The sequence below is a fragment of the Pagrus pagrus genome (assembly GCF_965226575.1).
Source record: "Pagrus pagrus genome assembly, chromosome: 3".
Classification (NCBI taxonomy): Eukaryota; Metazoa; Chordata; class Actinopteri; order Spariformes; family Sparidae; genus Pagrus; species Pagrus pagrus.
The window spans coordinates 33,446,295-33,464,795 of NC_140187.1; the positions used below are offsets into that span (position 1 = coordinate 33,446,295).

Genomic DNA, 18,501 nt, shown 5'->3' on the forward strand with positions numbered 1-18,501 from the left:
ACCAAGGGCCAGTGTGGAAAAAGAGGAAACACCGCCAAGAAATAAATCAGAGCTGCAGCTCTTATCCAGAGCGATTGAAGGCATGATGGTACTTGTCTGAATTTGATAGTGCAGTAACCTATGTGTGATGGTTTAGTCAGAAGACACACCCTGTACTTGGACTTAGTCAGTGCGTCTGCGGAGAACGGAGAAAAACATAAGGTGTGTTCAGCTGGCCCTGAGGCTACTGTTTCTTTACACACAGGTGATGATGAGCCTGGCAGAGCTCAAACACTGCCCACAGGGCATGTACTGTGTCTGGGAGGAAGAGTGAGGTGAGGCGAGTTTGTTGCTATGACAGTGTTTCACCCCCCAGAACCGTGTTCTTCTCTGAATGGAAAAGATCATTAAACAGTGTTTACACAAAGTCAAGTTCCATCATTTTTCAAATGAAATCCTTACAGATAAATATTTCTGCGTTATGTCTCTAGACATGAGCGTATAATGTGACAGAGTTGGAGTTGGACAGGGTGAGACATGCTTGTTTCCAGTCTCTGTCAGCCAGGGGAAAAGAACCAGACGTTCACTGTGTCCACTTGTGTTGTACATACTGATACTTAAAGATATGCACTATGTACAAATATTGTCAGTTTTGGCACTTAGTGCTAGGGTTTGGTAGCAGCCCCCCACCCCACCCCCACCCCCCTCGTGTCCTTGTGTTGGTGTCTGCGTCTACGTCTGTATGTGTCTGTGTTGATTCATGGAGGGAAGGGAGTGGTTGCGAAGGGTGTGACTCTGACACACACTGTATCATACCAACCAGGTGAGAAGGTGTTTATAAAGCAGCAACCTGGCAGCAACTCACATTTTACTACAGCAGATAACAGAGCTGATAGAGTACCGACTGCCAGGTGAGTCTCACATCAGGAAATACATTCAGCGGGCTTTGATTGTGTTTGATTGTTACTGCTTGCTGATATTTTTTTGTTTTCTCGTCCCAGACTTAATCGTAGGAGGAACACAACATGAGAATATTTTTACTTGTAGCTGGTAAGATTTCCATCTTTTTTATCCATCTTGCTTTTATCTGTCAATGTTTCTTTCTTTTTTGAAAGTTTGTCCTGGAATTTTTTTTCTTTCCAAACCACCGAAACAATGCAGCAAAGGATTGAACGGATAACTTTCTAGCAGAGAGAAGAAAGTAAACTGAAAAGGGCAGCTGCAGTGATTGGTCGGACTGAATACCTGCATATTTTGTGTCTCTCTGGTCATGATGGCACATGTTGACAAAATTGTTAACCTTGACTTTGCGTCTGTTTCAAGTTCCTCCACCACTTTTGCCTGTATTATTTTTTATAATACTTTTGCCTGACTATTTTAGCCTGTTTAGAGTGAGTCACAAGGTGGAGATAGAAAACCCATCAAAATGTGGTAACATCATCTAAGGGTTAGACAAAACTCTTTAACACGGGTAAAGTAACAGCTCGGAGGAGTTGCAGCTGATGGACAGAAGCTCACTGGTCCATCAGTCTTGAAAGTTGAGTTTAGGCAAAAGATTGGAAACTGTCATGTTTATGATGAGGTTAGGTGTAGTGAGGGTTTGGTAAAAGTTTAATGTAATTAAGGAAACTGGCTGTCTTTGGGTAAGACTTAACTGACTGCACAGTGTCTGATACATCTCCATAAAGCCAACAAAAAAAGAAACTCTTTCATCAGGAATACAAAGTATTTTAAATGTATTTGTCGTGTATTTTAGGTTAACATAAACAATCCTTGTAGAATAGAAATAATTATAGGATTAGTTCGTCTTTCCTGTGACTTGTTATATGTCAGCAGTGATTATGATTTTAGTGTATTGATGTAGTACACTGGGATGCTGATGTTTTTGTTGACTGACATTCAGTAAAACATTTCATTTATTTTTGGTCTGCCTTTCTCCTGACAGCCATAGCGGCAGTATCACAGGCCCAGACTGACTGCTCTCGTGGGGCCTGTTACCCACCCAGCAATGACCTGCTCCTGGGCAGGGCTCACCAGCTCCATGCCTCCTCCACCTGCGGCCTTACAGGCTCCGAGGTCTACTGCACCCCATACCAACAGGTAGGACAACAGGTTCACATCAGCATCAACCTCTAATTAAATCTTAGTACATAATCCTGATTAAGGGAGACTTAGAAGAGCTGTTGAGTTAAAAAATATGGAAATAACACTGCTGGAAAATACGAAGTAAATATCCTGGAGTACTGAACTGTGCAGGGTACTTTTCATGCTACTTTCTACTTGTGAGACTTTTCTGCTTTTCCTTTTCATTACAAAGATGACATACAAAATAATTTTGATTGTTGGTTGGACAAAAAAACAGCTTTGTGTAGGTGTCACTTTGGGCTCTGAGTAACTGTGACCACATTTCTCACTATTTACAGAATTTCTACAAACCAAACAATTGAAGGAGAAAATAATCAGCAGATAAATCCAATTAAATCATTAATTGCAATCATGTACAAATTAGTTCAAAATGAGACCCACCAACTACAACAGTAAAATTCTGTGCCGACATTACTCCATAGTCATAATAATCAAATGATATAATGTACAGTATAATAGTAGTACAGTCAGAGGGGACATTTTTCTGCATGAAGTACTTTTACTTTTGATACTTAATTTACTACTTATTTACTGATTGTACTTAAATATTTGTGTTTAAGAAACATTTCAGTCCAGGACTTTCCCTGTTCCAGAGTATTTTTACAGCATGGTTCAGGTTATAAAAGTAAAAGACTTGAATACTTCCTCCACTACTGGGAAAAAAACATCTGAATTCAACGAGATACAGCAGCTTTGATACTAAAATATTGATATTGGCTATATAAAAACCCCTTTCAGTTAAACCAGAGCACAGTCACTGTCACTGCCTCAGCCAGCTGTGTTCACCCAGGCCACGCATGGGTGTCTACGTGAGGTTTGCATAGCCTGGAGGCGAGTGGTGCAGAGGTCATGTCTGTCCATTTATAAAGCAGTCTGATTTCAGTGCCAGAGCATCATGTTGCAACTGTACTCTTTGACCGACGTCTGAAAAACCACTGACCAGCCCATCTGCTGGCTCAGCACAAATCTCCCATTACTGGATTTAAGTGCAGATTGAGAAAGAAGACCGTTTTGACTTTCAGACCGTTTCAGACTTTTCCACTAGTTTTCACTACCTAATGTTGTTATAGTTTATATTTGGTATTGAGCATTTGCTGTGCTCTCAGAATACCCCCAGACAGAGCTTTGAAAGGGATGTTTGAAGAGATAATTAATGTTTTAGCTTTGTAACAGTGTAATGATAAGAGGGATGGTGCAGCACAGTGCAGGAGGGCAGCAGAGGCCAGGACTGGTCCCAGACTGTGGTCCAATGGTCCGTAGTCACGTTAGCATGAGAATTTCCTTGATGTTGATTGTTAAGTCTTGATCTGCAAGAAGCTAGAAACTCTTGCCTTCAGATAAAAGTAGTGGAGGACAAAAAGCAGTCTCCCGAGCTGGAAATATCTAGATAAGTCAATCAAGTAGAGAATAAACTGTAAATATATTTCCAGCACCTCAAAATACTAACTGGGCACAATACCCTGCTGTACAATGTTGTAAATGTACCCAAAAGTCAAAGGTTACTTGAGACAAAGTAAAGATACTGTGTTAAAACATTAAGACTATTAGCAGTACTATTTGTTCTGGTGACTTAGAGTACTTAAGAGTGAAAGTAAAATTATACATATGTTTACATCTATTTATTATCGGCCTGGCTGATTATTGGTTTTGATGTTCAGCTCTCTTCTTGTTATCTGAATTAGTGTTTTTTTTCTGATTGCTGATAAAATAAGTTAAATAAAAATGCACAATGTTGTAAGTAAGTAGTAACTAAAATTATCAAATGAGTAGTTTAGTAATAAGTACTATATTTGTCTCTGTGGAGTGAAAGTGTGAAATAGAAGAAACCTCAAAGTTGTGCTTAAGTACAGTACTTAAGGTATTCCATCACCACTACTGCAGCATGGAAATTTTCCTCTGCTAAAGAAAAAAGTTGTATTCCAACGTTCAGTGATTTTCATTATAAACCTAAAACAATCCAAATCTACCTGAAAACACAGAGCAAATCTGAAAGAGAGGCAGGTGGATGTTATGTAACCTTCATACCTCACAGTGTTACAGTGTTGCAGTGTACGTGCGCTGTGCTGAATCTGCCTCAGGGAATGGATAGCTGTGTTAGGCGTGGGCTCTCTGATTGATCGAGGCCTTCCCTGTTTTGGGGTTCTTTTTGTTTGTTTAATTTTTTTGTACCTGAGCCACACCTCACCAGACAGGGAGGGGCAGGAACACTCAGCTGTATCTCAGCACTGACACATGGCATGACTACCAGTAAAGACCAACAATGATAGGGAAGAAAGCTCACAGAGCAGTCAGAGAAAACTAGTCAGATCTTGTTGGGTAAGCTTCATCGCACTGCTGCAAGTACCAGATTTTGTAACAAGTTATTCAGTGTCACAACAAAATGAATCAAGAAAATGTAAGGCTGTCCAGCAGACTGTAGTGTTAACTGGTTGGCCTAGAGTTACCATGTCCCTGAAGAGTTTAATGATTTTGTAATAGTAATAATATAATAGTAATAGTAGAGAATAGTAATAATAAGACATATTCTGGGAAACCTGGGAGTTTGTATTGCAGATCCCTGTAAATGTAGCAATGAAGTTTTTACATTGACCAAAGTTTATTTCTGTGCAGTTCTGTCGAGTGCAGTGGACCAGTGTGATTTATAGCTGCTGCAGTGTAGCTACACATGGTTGTTGTTTTCTGTAATGTGAGGTTATCTTGCTGGGGTTGCTACATCACATGAACCTGAGCTTCCTCTGTGACAGCTCAGAGCAGATTTAGTTTGGCTAACTAATTTATCATAATGTCCTCCGTAGACTTTAGACTTTGACTAAGAATCAAATGAAAGCTCAGTTTATGCAACAGTCAGCTGGCAACAACATAATGCTAACAGTGTGTGTTTGCATGTGTGCTGGAGGTGACACGCTGCAGTGTCAAAAGCCAGAAACCTTAGGGAAAAAGCCACGTTGAATCACTTTTAGCCCACATAAGTTAAGAAGAGTCTCCCTGTCATGCTTTACTGCAGTAACTGAGATGAAGCAGTGGTAAAACTGACATGGACACACCTGAGTTTGTGAGAGTGCTACATCTTTATCACCTGAGGTTAGATAAGATTTACTGTTTTGCAATAAGACTTACATACTTGCAGTTGCAATGCAGTGGCTGTTATGAATGACAGTTATATAGCTGGGATCAGTATCAGTGAAGTGCTCATTGACGTCTGCATGTTGAGGGTGAAATGAATGTCAGTGTATCTGCTGGGTTTTATCTGACTGACATGTCTGTGACCCTCGTAGTGAGGAGAGAGGTGATGATAATCCAGAGTTAAACTTTCATTAAACCCATTTATTCTGACTGTTCGGGTTATTGTGTTAAACTCACCTGCAGCATCCCACTTCACATTCATGTAACTCAAACACCCATTATTCCTCATTAAAAACACATTCAGACTGATATCAATGTGAACACAATGCACTCAGTTAGTTTAGCATACTGTAGCTTAGCACAAAGATATCTGTAGGGGAAAACTAGCTTCATTTAATCCAAAGTGGGAAAAAATTGTTTGTATTTACATGTATGTGTGAGTAAAAGCCAAAAAATAACACACAATGCAAATGTCCATTGATGAATGCTTTATTTTTTTATAAGGCTAGTCATATAAACTTATGAAAGCATGATTTGTAAAATGTCATTTCTGTGTTGTCACAAATTATGATGGCAGTTTATGATTGCCAGCAAGTAGAAGCTAGTGACAGCTGACATCTGAAACCTTCCGGCTACCAGAGCCTGGGACCATGCTTTATTATTGTCTTATTTTCATCACAGATAGAGAACAATAGAAAAGCTAGCATTTATTTCAAAGCATTGCATACTGTCACAGCAGACATTCGTACTGTGTGTACTGTAACTGTGTGGAGGTTGTGGGAACATTTAGTTGAAGTTTAATATGCACAACAGACAACTGAGGACTAACAAAGTCAAAGAGTTGGCAGAAAATTGAGTCTGGCAGAAGGAAAGTTGATGCATCCTACAGTCTACGTCTAGATATTTACAGAGGGCAATTTTCCCTCCTGGAGAGTGACCTGGTATTGTTGGTGGGTAGGAAGCCAGTTGGGGATCATACTCTTGTTGCTACCGTAGTAAGTGACTGGACATATAAATCATAGTGGTTAACTGTAGAAAGTATACACACATAGAATAAGAACACACACACACACACACACACACAAGACGCAGTCTTAGAGACTACTAAATTCTAACTGAAAGCCTGTGTTATTAACTTGGGTGTCTTTTCAGACATAAACAGTTGAATTACAGACATTGTAGTGTCCAACACTTTTCAGTGGAAAACAAATCAAAGTCATTTTGCACCCTGATGTGGATGAGTGAGTGGAGACACGTAGCTGGAGGGGAAAACAGGCAGTGACCAAGAGGGAACTTTTACCTACAGGGACAGCAGCCACGGTCTGTGTGGCAGCATGAATACAGACTGGTGACAATAGCAGCCCAGCTGTCACTCATACAGATACATACATACACTTTAATATTAAAGGAAAATTTCACCCAAAACTGGAAATTTGAGCATTACCTGCTCACCTACAATTCTTAAATGAAATTGTGCTGGTGGAAAGAATGAATTTTACCAACTTGAGATTCTCTCAGGTGGACAGATCCTGTAGCAGACTGTCTGTACTTTACAATTATTTCCTTTGTCTCATCTGCTACTGGGGCAAAGTTTAACCCCAAATTGCTGACCAGCTCTATCTAAACATTGTTGAACACAATATGAAGCTAGGAGTGTTAGTCATCAGGCTTCCCATCTGAGGCGTATTGATTTTCTGTCCACTGTGTGACCTGCTCACTGACACAGCTTATCTAACTGGCACAGCAGGTGGGCAAAGGGACACATTTGGATATTGGTCTTTGGCCCATGGCTCAGACACAGGACAAACACTTGACATTCACAGTGACACAATTCCATATATACATACACCAAATATAACAATTTGATTCTGCAGCAAAGTCCAATGTTACTTATTGTGTGTATTTGTGTGTTTTTTGTTTCTTAGAGGAGGATGAAGTGTTGTCCATGTGACTCCAGGAACCCAAGCGGTCAGCTGGCCCACACTGTCCAGGATGTCCTGTCCACTTCTGGACCAAACAGATGGTGGCAGTCCAAGAAAGGTGGGCAAAGAAAGAAAGAAAGAAAGAAAGAAAGAAAGAAAGAAAGAAAGAAAGAAAGACTCTAGTGGCAGAAGTGAACTGATATAACTGTGCTGAACAGTGCCCCCTGGCTGCACGACACAAAACAGCATCATATCTATCGGAAGCTGAATTTAAACCAAATCAAAGTGTGCTTCTGTGAATATATGTGGTGTACCTGATGTTAATACTGTCCTGCTTGTTTGTCCTGTAGAGGTCCAGAGTCCAGTCACTCTAGAGTTGGACCTCGATAATCTGTTCCAGCTTGACAACCTGGTGCTCAGCTTCAAGGTAGGATACAGTCTGCATCACCACTGGATCACATGAATCTGATCACTGCTGTCTTTTCTTCTTTTGAAAATGATTTTCATTCATCTTTATTATATAGTTTATGAAACACATCTCAGTACAAACAGTGTATTTGTAGTGTTATTCCTCACACATAATTGTTGCATTTGAAACCTGAACTCTTCGTCTACATTCATCTTTTCTTCTTTGTAGGGTCCTCGTCCCGGTGCCTTCGTTATAGAGAGGACACAGGACAATGGCAGGACGTGGCAGCCCGCCCTCTACCTGGCTACAGACTGTCAAAAAGCTTTTCCTGGCGTACCCACAACAACACCTCTCAGGATGGATGACACATACTGCTACACACTGCCCCCTACTGGAACAAACCCATACCAAGATCACATAGTAAGGACAAACAGTGTGTTGTGCCTTAGATATTTCATCAAAATGTTATTTATGGCAGATTGTAAAAATACTGTTTGCAGGAGAAACACTTGTAAATTTTTATGATTATTACTTTGAAGAAAAACTTGCAGCACTTAATTTGCTTTTGTGTTTTCGTTTCTCTTTCTTGTCTTCCTGCAGCAGAAAAAATAGTTTGCTGCCTGCAGTCTTAAAATTTGGCTGATTCAGTTTAAGATGATATGGTCCTTTTAAAATATCTATATATTTTCAGGAGCAATTTAATAAAAAGATGGGCTGTATTTTTATTTATTTCTTCCTCTTCTCTAGATCCAGTTCAGTCCTTTGCATCAGTATGCTTATGTCCCTGTTCCTAACAGCCGAAAAATTGAAGGTAAGTCCCTGTCTGTGATGAATTACTCTGTGAATCATAACTAATGCAGTTGTAGCCTGCTGACTGACAGCTGTCTCATCCACAGATGTGTCTGGGTTAACGGGGCTGAGGGTGAGGATGACAGAGCTTGGAGATGTGCCACGTTTACCAGGCAGAAGTCTCAGTAGATTTTATGCTCTCAAGGAGATGAGGGTGATGGGCAGTTGCATGTGCCATGGACACGCCAACCGATGCCTGCCAGAGACCTACAACAATCTACTGCCCAACAGCATACAGGTATGTAGGTGTCTTGAGGTTTTGAGTAGCTGCCAGACAAATTCTTTGTTTTACACAGCTAGCTGTTTCCTCCTGCCTCCAGTCTTTTTAGGTTAGACTAACACATCCTGGACCTACAGCACAGTCTTTCTATACTGGATGCTCAGCTGTATGACTGATATTGAAATTATCATTTTACTCTGTAAAAGCAAGAGAATTATACAAACTTAGTAAGTTGATGGAAAAAGCTTACCACAAACCTGTTGGGATCACAGCAGGGTTCCCTCTTTACCACAAAGTTTGGTAAACAGTGTTGATGTGAAACCGAGTCGGAGGCTGCCTGGAGCGCAGATGAGATAAGCAGCTTATTGAGCCCCCATGGCTAACAGAAGGCCTTTCTTTGCTTCAGGCATAGATTTATAATAGAACTAGATACTGAATGCAAAGAAGGTGCCTGTTCAGTAATACCTAAGTGACCACTCTGCAAAACTGGTAGCATGGCTGTGTGTTGTGTGTCCAGGTCTAGATAATAGATCCATGTCTAAGGCCCAAAAATCGTTTTGGCCACCCCTGACTTTGATCCTCATGCAGACAAGATACTGTAAATTCAGCAGAGAACCGTCCCCAAGATTACACTGGAGAGACAATATATTTAAAAAACTTAGATAATTAATTTACATGCATTGTCTTCTGTTGTACCTTATTCACTTTCTGATAAGTATATGGACTCTTGAAGGTGATTTGTTGTGTCTGTGTTCAGTTGACCAAATCACTCACCAGGGTTATTTAAAGGACATATGGACATAAGGACATTAATGCAACAATAGAAAAGCTGCAAATTATCACTACAGCATCATCAATTTCATATTAAAATATATTTATTGGCTGTTTGAACTGAAATCTGCTATGAATTTCATTCTAACTTCCAACCATGTGTTTTCATTGTCGGTGCAGGTTATAATTGAGATGTATTTTCAGATGCTGATTAGGATATCTCAGTGATGTGATGACCATGTCTGTGGTTGCTGTGTAACATCTCTACATGGGCCTTTTTTCTGTGTCTCTTTGCAGGTGAATCCTCAGTGTGACTGCCAGCATAACACAGAAGGTGTGAACTGTGAGCGCTGCGCTGATCTCTACAATGACCTGCCCTGGAGACCTGCAGAGGAGGGCAACACTCATACCTGCCAACGTAAGACGTCACCCGAACCTGTTAGAACAATTCAGCATGATAATGTCAAAGCACAACAGAGAGGAGGAAACATGGTCCGTCTGAGGGCAACCACCACAGCTGAGTGAGAAAAGCTTAGAAACCTGTCAGTCAGGCAAAATACATACAAGAACACACTTTTCTGTGAGAAAAATATGGAATCAATGCAGTAATGCCTTCAAATGCACCAACAGGAACCCCATTACAAGATAAGATGAGATAATCCTTTATTAGTCCCACAATGGATTAAATATGAAGATTGATCACAGTAGGCAGACACTTTATTTGTTAGATATATATTCTAATGTATCTATTTATATTCACCATATTCATACACAATGGGTTGGGCATGCCTTTTATAGGAAAAATGTAGCCCTATATTTTAGACTTCTTTTACATGCATCTTACATTTTCATTTATCGTGTCCTCACTTATACAGATTTAGATCATTAAATGTAGAACTGACAATTACAGAGGCTTTCTCAATGAAATACTTGTATTTCATATTGACACTAACATTGTGTGTGTGCTTTTTTTTAAAAATTAGTAAAAATAAATAAACATTGAAATAAAATTGTAGATTTTTTAAATATTTTAAAAACTATGTTAAACAATATTTGTAGGTATATCCACTCTATCTGGGCCCTCTAGTGGCGAGGAGGCCCAACCTGTGAACTTAGAATGCCTGTGCCTGGGTCCATCCCAGGAAAGAAATACTGAGACCAGAACTTCCATAAGAGATGGATTGTGGTTATTTTTTGTCTTGTCATTCCTTCGCTAAGTAACAGGTCTGCCGATATTATTTTTTTTATAGACATTTGTGTGCACATCAAATGAAATGAAGGAGTAAAATTCATGAAGTGTCAGATATCTCAGACTATTCTGTTTTAGAGCCTCTGTCATGTCAGAGCTACCCACAGTGTTGGCATGTCAATGTACTAGTCCCATTCATTTAAATAGTTTTCTGTCTGTTTGTAAAGTGTATTTGGGATACGTAAAAGGTCCATTTATTTTTATATTTTTTCTTGATTTATCATCAGCCCATGCTGTATATACTGAAGACCAATTCCTTTTCCCTCTCCTCAGGCTGTGACTGCAACAACCACGCCCAGCGCTGTCGTTTTGACCAGGCTTTGTACGAGGCCAGTGGACGGAGGAGTGGAGGTGTGTGCGAGGGTTGTATGCACCACACCACAGGGCCAAAGTGTGACCAGTGTGCCCCAGGCTACCAGCCAAACCCCCACAGCCGAATGGACCGCCCCGATGCCTGCATACGTAAGTGTTACATTAGTAAGAGCCGTCTGAGCTTTAAGTTGGGCCCCTCATACACCACAGCAGAGAAAATGCAACACATCAAAATGTGACAGTGACATTCAGGATGTAGTGTAACTTTAAAATAAAAAATTGTGTAAAATATTTCAATGTGGATGTAATCTTCTATGAGTGACTCATGTTTGTGTTGTTGTGTTGCTGTCAGGCTGTATCTGCAGTGCTGAGGGGACAGTGAATGGAGGCCGGTGTGACGACAGCACAGGCTCGTGTCAGTGTAAAGTGAATGTTGAAGGTCCCCGATGTGACCGCTGTAAGAGCGGATACTACGGCCTGAGTGCCTCCAACCCTCTGGGCTGCTCCAGTGAGTCTTCAAACACCTTCCTGTCTTTAATGAAACCACAGTCCTTCTCTTTCAGCTCTGTCTGATTTCAGTTAACTGTAACAATTTTGCTTGGTCGGGGAGATGTATTCACTGCATGTACATAAGTGCACAAATCTGACCTTTTCCAAATTTTAAATTTCCACTTATAACATGGTTAAGCATACTTGTGTGGAATCTGATCACGATGCCCAGTGCTTCTTCCTAACTCTGTCCTTACCCCTGCTGTCCAGAATGTTCCTGTTCTCCAGACGGGTCACGGTCAGATTTTTGTGACCAAGTGACCGGCCAGTGTCCCTGTCGTTCCCACTTCCATGGCCTGACCTGTGAAGACTGCTCAAAAGGCTACTGGAAACCATTGCTGTCAGGACGCTGTGAGCCCTGTGGCTGTGACCCCACCAGGTCATACAGTGACACCTGTGACCAGGTATTACCTCCTTTATATTGTCTGAAACCCACATTTTCAGACAATTATATTTTGAACAGAAAACAGCAACAAATGCTTAAGAAACAATTGAGAAGCTATAACTAGCACATATTTGGCATTTTTGCTTGATAGATTAACTAGATTATAAAAACTAGAGCCTGACTGACATATCGGTTGGCTGATATTATCGGCTGATATTGGCCTATCACAGATATACAGGTATCAGCATATGTTTTTTCTGACATGCACCACTATATAGCTTTTTTTTTAAGGAACATAACACAGTGCTCTGTGCATCTGTACATTCTGGTCAATGGTACACAGAAACATTTATTAATCCCATATCAGAATATTGATAAAGCTTGTAAACACATTTTGAGCAGGGGTTTCGCAAATTGTTGATGACTGGGTTGTTAAATAGCAAATAGTAATAAGTAAAGCAAGAGGAGTTCTACAGACACAGCCCTAACATCGTTTTATTAACGTTTACGAGTTTATTCTTGAAAAATACAGTTTTGTACAACAGAATATTGCTAGAACTTAATGTATATACAATAACAATGAATAAGGAATGTTATTGCTACTTCAGCTGCTGCTGGTCATGCTGCTGTAAGGGTTCACTACTACTGCCAGTCCTCTGAGGTTACAGGTGTTGTGTTGTCTAAGGATTTGTAGTTTGTAAAGTTTGTATCCTTTTTGTACTTGTCCTTATTGGTAATGACACTAAAGTCAGTTCTGTTTCTTTCCTCCCAGGTGTCAGGCCAGTGTGAGTGCAGACCAGGCTTTGGAGGCCGAACATGTAACAAGTGCCCAGACAACACGTACGGAGATGCTCTCTTAGGCTGCCAACGTGAGTCAGCCCTCTGCGATTACTTTATTGTTCAGGAGCCATTTGTTGCCTTGATTTTTCAAAAAATTACAATGAAAAAAATGTCTACACTGTCCTCTTATGATCTTCCTTTTCTTCCTCCACAGCATGCCGGTGTGATGTTGAAGGAACCTTTCCAGAAGTTTGTGACAAGCAGACAGGAGCCTGTCTGTGTCGGCCGGGTGTCTCCGGGGCCCGCTGTGACACCTGCAGTCGTGGACACTGTGACTCTTTCCCTGCCTGTGAGATATGTCCCTCCTGCTACTTCACCCTGGACACCCAGAGACAGAACCTCAGCTTAGCTGCAGAGAAACTCTACACCAGCTTCCCCTCTCGTCCTGGAGGCGATGGTGATCTTGGACCTTTTGGGCCTCGCATAATCAACCTGCTTGTCAGACTAAACCTGATCCGGAATTCCGTCTCCCTTCCACCCAGTACAGTCGAAGAGGTCGACAATGCCCTGTCCCAACTGGACAAGCTCAGGTGAGGGACGGCTGAGATCTTTAGAGGAAAACATTGTTTTTTTTTGTTTCTTCACCCCATTCTAACTCTTTGATGTAAAGTCACCAAGCCTAATTGAACAACTGTCTCACAGAGACCAGGTGGCCAAGGTTAATAAAGACCTATCACCCCTGGAGAGAACTCCTGGTCTGGATTCAGAGCTGGACAAACTACAGGCTCTGCTGGATCACCTCACTGTGGAGTACAAAAACAAGAAAGGAGCAACAGACACATCCATCAGTCCCAACAATACAGGTCAGAAACAAAGACATACCAATCACTGCTGCACTGACTTTTAGTGATGAGTCATTGATCGCATCAGAGTGATCAGAGTTTTACACACACACCCTACACACTGCCCTGTTCCCTAAAGGTGCCACACCGCTCTGTCAACACCATACACCCCTGAAGACTCAAAGACTCACATTAGGGAGACACTGCCGGTGCCTCTGCGGCTTCTCATACTCGATCCTTAGTGCACCTGCGCAAGCTTGGAGGATGACTTAGGACGTGAAGATTCTGCTCTAATCATACGTCATTGTTCCATTTTAGTAACAGCTTAAATTTCTTAAGTTGGAGCAAGACATTTTTTGTCAAAATGTATTTGGCGAACAGTGTGGCTAATCAACATTGTCAGGAAATTGCTCACGTATCATTAAAATAGCAAAATACACTGGATTGGGCCTTTAACATCAGTTTGAGCAGAACCATCTCCAACACATCATAAACTAGAGGCCATCTTGTAGTGGGATCACGCTAGTCGCAACGCTGTCAACATGTTCAGGTTCTGACCCATGAGAATTCAGTAGTGATTACTATATTATTACACGAGTACTCAGTACTCATGGTTCAGACAACACCCATCTTAGAACTCATCCCTCCTAACTACACACCTGTAAAGTTTTGTGACTGTATCTTGCACAGCTGTGATGTTATCACACTGATAAAAATCTGTCCACAGACAGACAGACAGACAGACAGACATTTAAACACCAGGCACTACTCAAAACTGCATCTGTGGTATTTCAATCTACGATAGGTGTCTCCAGGACCACACAAACTCACAACAACTGACAACATCAGCAGCCCTGCTGTTGTGACTGGTTAATATATGTTGTGTTTCTCTGTCCTATTCAGGAGTGTTTTCAGCCATCCAGAAGGCTTATAATGAGTCTACAGATGCAGCTAAAAAAGTGGATGTCAGTGGGGACACGGTGAAGGAGTCAGCTGATGTCAGAGAAGAGACTAAGGACCTTCAAAACCAAGTACAGCCAGCCAACACCAGAGATCTGAACAAACTGAACCAGAGCATGGCCTCCAGACCTGACCTCACTCCTGTTGCCAAACAGGTGACTACCAGGCCTCACTTCATCAACATGATGCTGTGATGCTTGAAATCTTTAGCAAATCGATTTTGCTGTTTACATCTTTGTATGCATGCACCACCTTTAATATTTATTTTTCTAAGAAAATGCAAATCAGCTTATCTCCTGAAGGTAGCACTAGAGGAAAGGGCATTGGGGCAACACAAAAAGTGTGTATGCCTAAATTCAACATAATCTGTTCTAAAGGGAGAGGGTTCATCATCTGGGGAGCATAGATATCATTGGATCATTCACTGCATGTTAGGCAATCCAACCAGAAGTTGCTGGGATACCTTTGCAATCAATCTAAAATTGCATCAACCCCTTACATCTAATGGCTAATTTGTTGACCATAGCTCATGTTTTTCCCCTTTAAATCATAACTGTGACTTTTCAGGTATGTGGCAGTGTTCGCTCAGAGCCCTGCACCCCTCTCCAGTGTGAGGGGGGAGAGTTGTGTCCACCGGAGGGAACCCCACCTTGTAAAAAGGGAGAAAAGTGCGTGGGCGCCCTGCCCCTGGGTAAGAGGGCTAATGCTGATGTCAAGGATGTGAAAGACAAGCTGGACAAGCTCACTGGGAAGATCACAGAGGCTGCAGAGAAGGTGCACAAACACACACACACACACACACACACACACCCTTTTATGTGTTAGTCTTACCTCTGTAATCTCCTCAGGCAGATAACTAACTCTTTCATAAAAGCATGAGAAGTTTCAAATTTACTCTATGATTAAAACTGTACACATTCTAAATCATTTAAGTTCATATCAATTCACTACAGCTCCAGGACACACAGGATACAACCGACCGTGTGAGACAGTCTACAGATGAGCTGTCCAATAGGGCGAAGCAGGCCAGAGATGAGCAAGAGGATGACTTAAAGGAGACACGTGACGTTGTGAAAAAGCTCAAAGATTTCCTGTCAGGTAAAGTGGACTTACATGGGAGTGAGGTTTACTTGGTTTTAGTAATAATAATGTTTCGAATGGATGCCTAGGTCTGCACTCCTTTACTTTGTCATCTCCAACTCATTCTGTGTCTATGTGCACAGACCCGTCCGCCAACCTCACCCACATCCAGGAGGTGAGCGACTGGATCCTGAAAGCCAAACTGCCTCTCAGCCTGGCTGCTCTCAACAGGAAGCTGGATGAGCTGAAGGATCTGGCGGCCAATCTACCAGACAGCACAGCCGTGCTGGACGAGGCCGAGCCACAGCTGGACACAGCCAGGAAACTGCTGAAGGAAGCCCAGGACGCCAGGTGGGCCCTCACACTCTTATTACTGATCATTAATACTGTTGTTTACAGTTACCTACAATTAAAAATGGCCTGGCAGAAATAGCATTTTTATTAATCCCAGAATGAAACAATTGACAAGGGCATGATTTAGATTGAATAGAACATTTTTCATTGAAGACATTGTTAACATTAAAATCTGTTTTAATCAGCATGCCTCCTATACCCTTTTTCTGCTTTTTGTAAGGTTTTGATATGAATAACAAATCCAAAGTAACCAGAATAGTACTTTATTTTTGAAAAAACATTTTTCACAACGTAAATAATCATTCAAGAGTCAATGTCGAGTTGCACTTATAGTTTTTATCATTGGAGTTTAGCAGAAATACTTTTTGAGGCTAAATCTAAAAATGCTGTGGTCTGTGTGATGGTCTGTAGGACCCTCCTTCAGCCTTCCTCTCCTCCTTAAATCTATGATGATAAATATAACACTGATGTAAAAGATGTTTTCTGGGGTTGCACGTTCACAGGGACACAGCACTGGGAGTAAAGACGAAAGTGGACGGGTTGCTGGAAGGCTTCGGCTTAGTGGAGGGCTCCCTCTCTGGCATGGAAGACAAACTACAGAACAGCATGGATGTCATGGACAAACTGAACAAGAGCCTGACTAAGGTAGGAAGCATGGATACATCAAACTGTCAATGACACAATGGCCCTTTGAGTCTAATAAAAGCAGCTTGCCAAGTGTAACAGTTTTTGCGTGATTCTCTTCATGTAGGCCAAAGACCAGCTGAGCCCAGCAGAGAAGGATCTGGATGGTGTATCAACACTGATAAAGCCAATGAAACCTCAACTGGACGAGCTCAAAGACCTGCTGGAGGAAGGAGACCAGCAGGCCCAGGATGCGCAGGGAGATGCAGATAATGCTGAGGGTGAAGCAGCCTCTGCACAGAAGGTGAGAGACCTGCTGGAGTTTGAAACGTGAACATTTTTGGTTTGTTTGGATCAGGAGTCAGGATAAGGGCTAAGAGTATAGCTACTGCTAGTCTTCAGTGTCTGTGTCTCTCTCTGTTGAAGGGGGCTTTTGTTGGCACCAGAACCTAGTCAGTCCCCCTGTATTTAGTAGTAAGGTACCATAAAGACTAAAATTAGCTGATAAATTACATTTAAATGGCAAATGTTTGCATTTAGAGTAAGTAACTGAAAAAAGGATGTGTTGAAACATGTGGGAACCATTTTAAAGTTGCTTATTAAATGCAGAGATTTAAAATGAGAGGGAATAAGGACTGCACAGTCTCTTCATAAACGTACTCATCCAAATATGTGTGTGACTGTAGGACCTGAAGTCTTTGCTGGAGCAGCTGGATCGTCTTAAAGACTTGGCTCCACCCAGTGGGTCAGGTACAGAGGGGCCAGTGGGGGATCGCCTGGCGAAGCTGCAGCAGGATGCTAGAGTTCTGGCCAACACCACTGACACCATGCTAAAGGATCTGGACGGTAATATAGCAAAATCACTCCACCACAAGTCTGTGTTTTTAAAAACACATTTTTTTCTAATATCTTGGAGGACAGGACCTTAGACAGACAGTAAACTTACAGATAAAGACACCAGAAAGTTTAGTTACTTGTCCCAGAGGAACCCTGCCGGTCTAAATGTTTTGTTCTTGCTTATTTCTATTATTGACCCCTCTGGGCTCTTTTTAAATACATTTTTCTTGGTCTATAGATACACAAATTCAAAGATATTACATCTAAATAAAGCTAATGGCTGCATGAGTAACATGCACTCAGTTGTAGAATGTCCATTAATTTGACACTGGTCATGATATCCCCTGAATTCACAGAAGAAAAGACAGAGGAAGTAAGCTTTGTGTCATGAGTTGTTATGAGGTTGTGTAAGGGGATGTCAGAGGATTTGCAGTGTTTTCATTAGATCTTTCATTAGATGAGATAACTCCCTGTACCCTTATCCTTTTCCAGGTAAAGGAGTCTCCCTCAAGCAGCTGCAGGACGAAATCCTTCAGAAGTCAAAAAAGCTTGACGGACTTGATACAAAGCTTAAAGACCTTTTGGGAAAACTTCGAAAGAAAGCACACGACCTCAGCATCTGCCAGGGATAAAAGTCACCTGCTGGCAGGATCTGCTGCTGCTGTCACCACAACATGTCATACCAGCCCTAACATTAGTCACACCTGCCACTGTCTTCACTTTACTACAGGAGAATTCTTCTCCCTAAGCCTGGATCACTGCTTCAACTCTTCTCTATAACATAACACTGCACCTCTTCTCCGGCAGTTGTCAAAGAATTGTGGGAAATGTAGAAAATCAGTAACTGGTGTTTAATGAGATAGGAGACAGAAATGACTCTTCAGCATAAAATAACTCCTGGAATATTTAAGTTACAATGTTTTTCATCTTTAATCATTAATGACGGTACTGTAAGTTCTATTTACTGATCTGAAATCCACAATGTGCATAAATATCTTTCTGTTTTCAAAATCACTGTTAGCATTTTATTGAGAAAAAGACCAGAGCCCTGACTGCCCTGCACAGCCAACATAAAGTCATTTATCAGCAGCGATACGCTTCACTGTGAACA

At 41.4% G+C, this 18,501-nt stretch overlaps 1 protein-coding gene across 1 annotated transcript; it reads left to right on the forward strand.

Annotated features, from left to right (window-relative positions):
- Positions 1-857: 857 nt before the first annotated feature.
- Positions 858-18,404, forward strand: lamb3 (laminin subunit beta 3). The gene is made up of 23 exons (XM_084347831.1): positions 858-890; positions 981-1,029; positions 1,925-2,079; positions 7,173-7,287; positions 7,520-7,596; positions 7,807-7,998; positions 8,326-8,389; positions 8,475-8,665; positions 9,716-9,836; positions 10,941-11,129; positions 11,332-11,487; positions 11,739-11,932; positions 12,686-12,782; positions 12,908-13,283; positions 13,396-13,556; positions 14,439-14,650; positions 15,063-15,269; positions 15,449-15,593; positions 15,719-15,926; positions 16,433-16,574; positions 16,681-16,857; positions 17,240-17,399; positions 17,883-18,404. Exons 2-23 carry the CDS (start codon positions 1,005-1,007, stop codon positions 18,020-18,022), a joined length of 3,504 nt encoding a protein of 1,167 aa, XP_084203957.1. The 5' UTR covers positions 858-890; positions 981-1,004; the 3' UTR covers positions 18,023-18,404.
- The last annotated feature ends 97 nt before the right edge of the window (positions 18,405-18,501 follow it).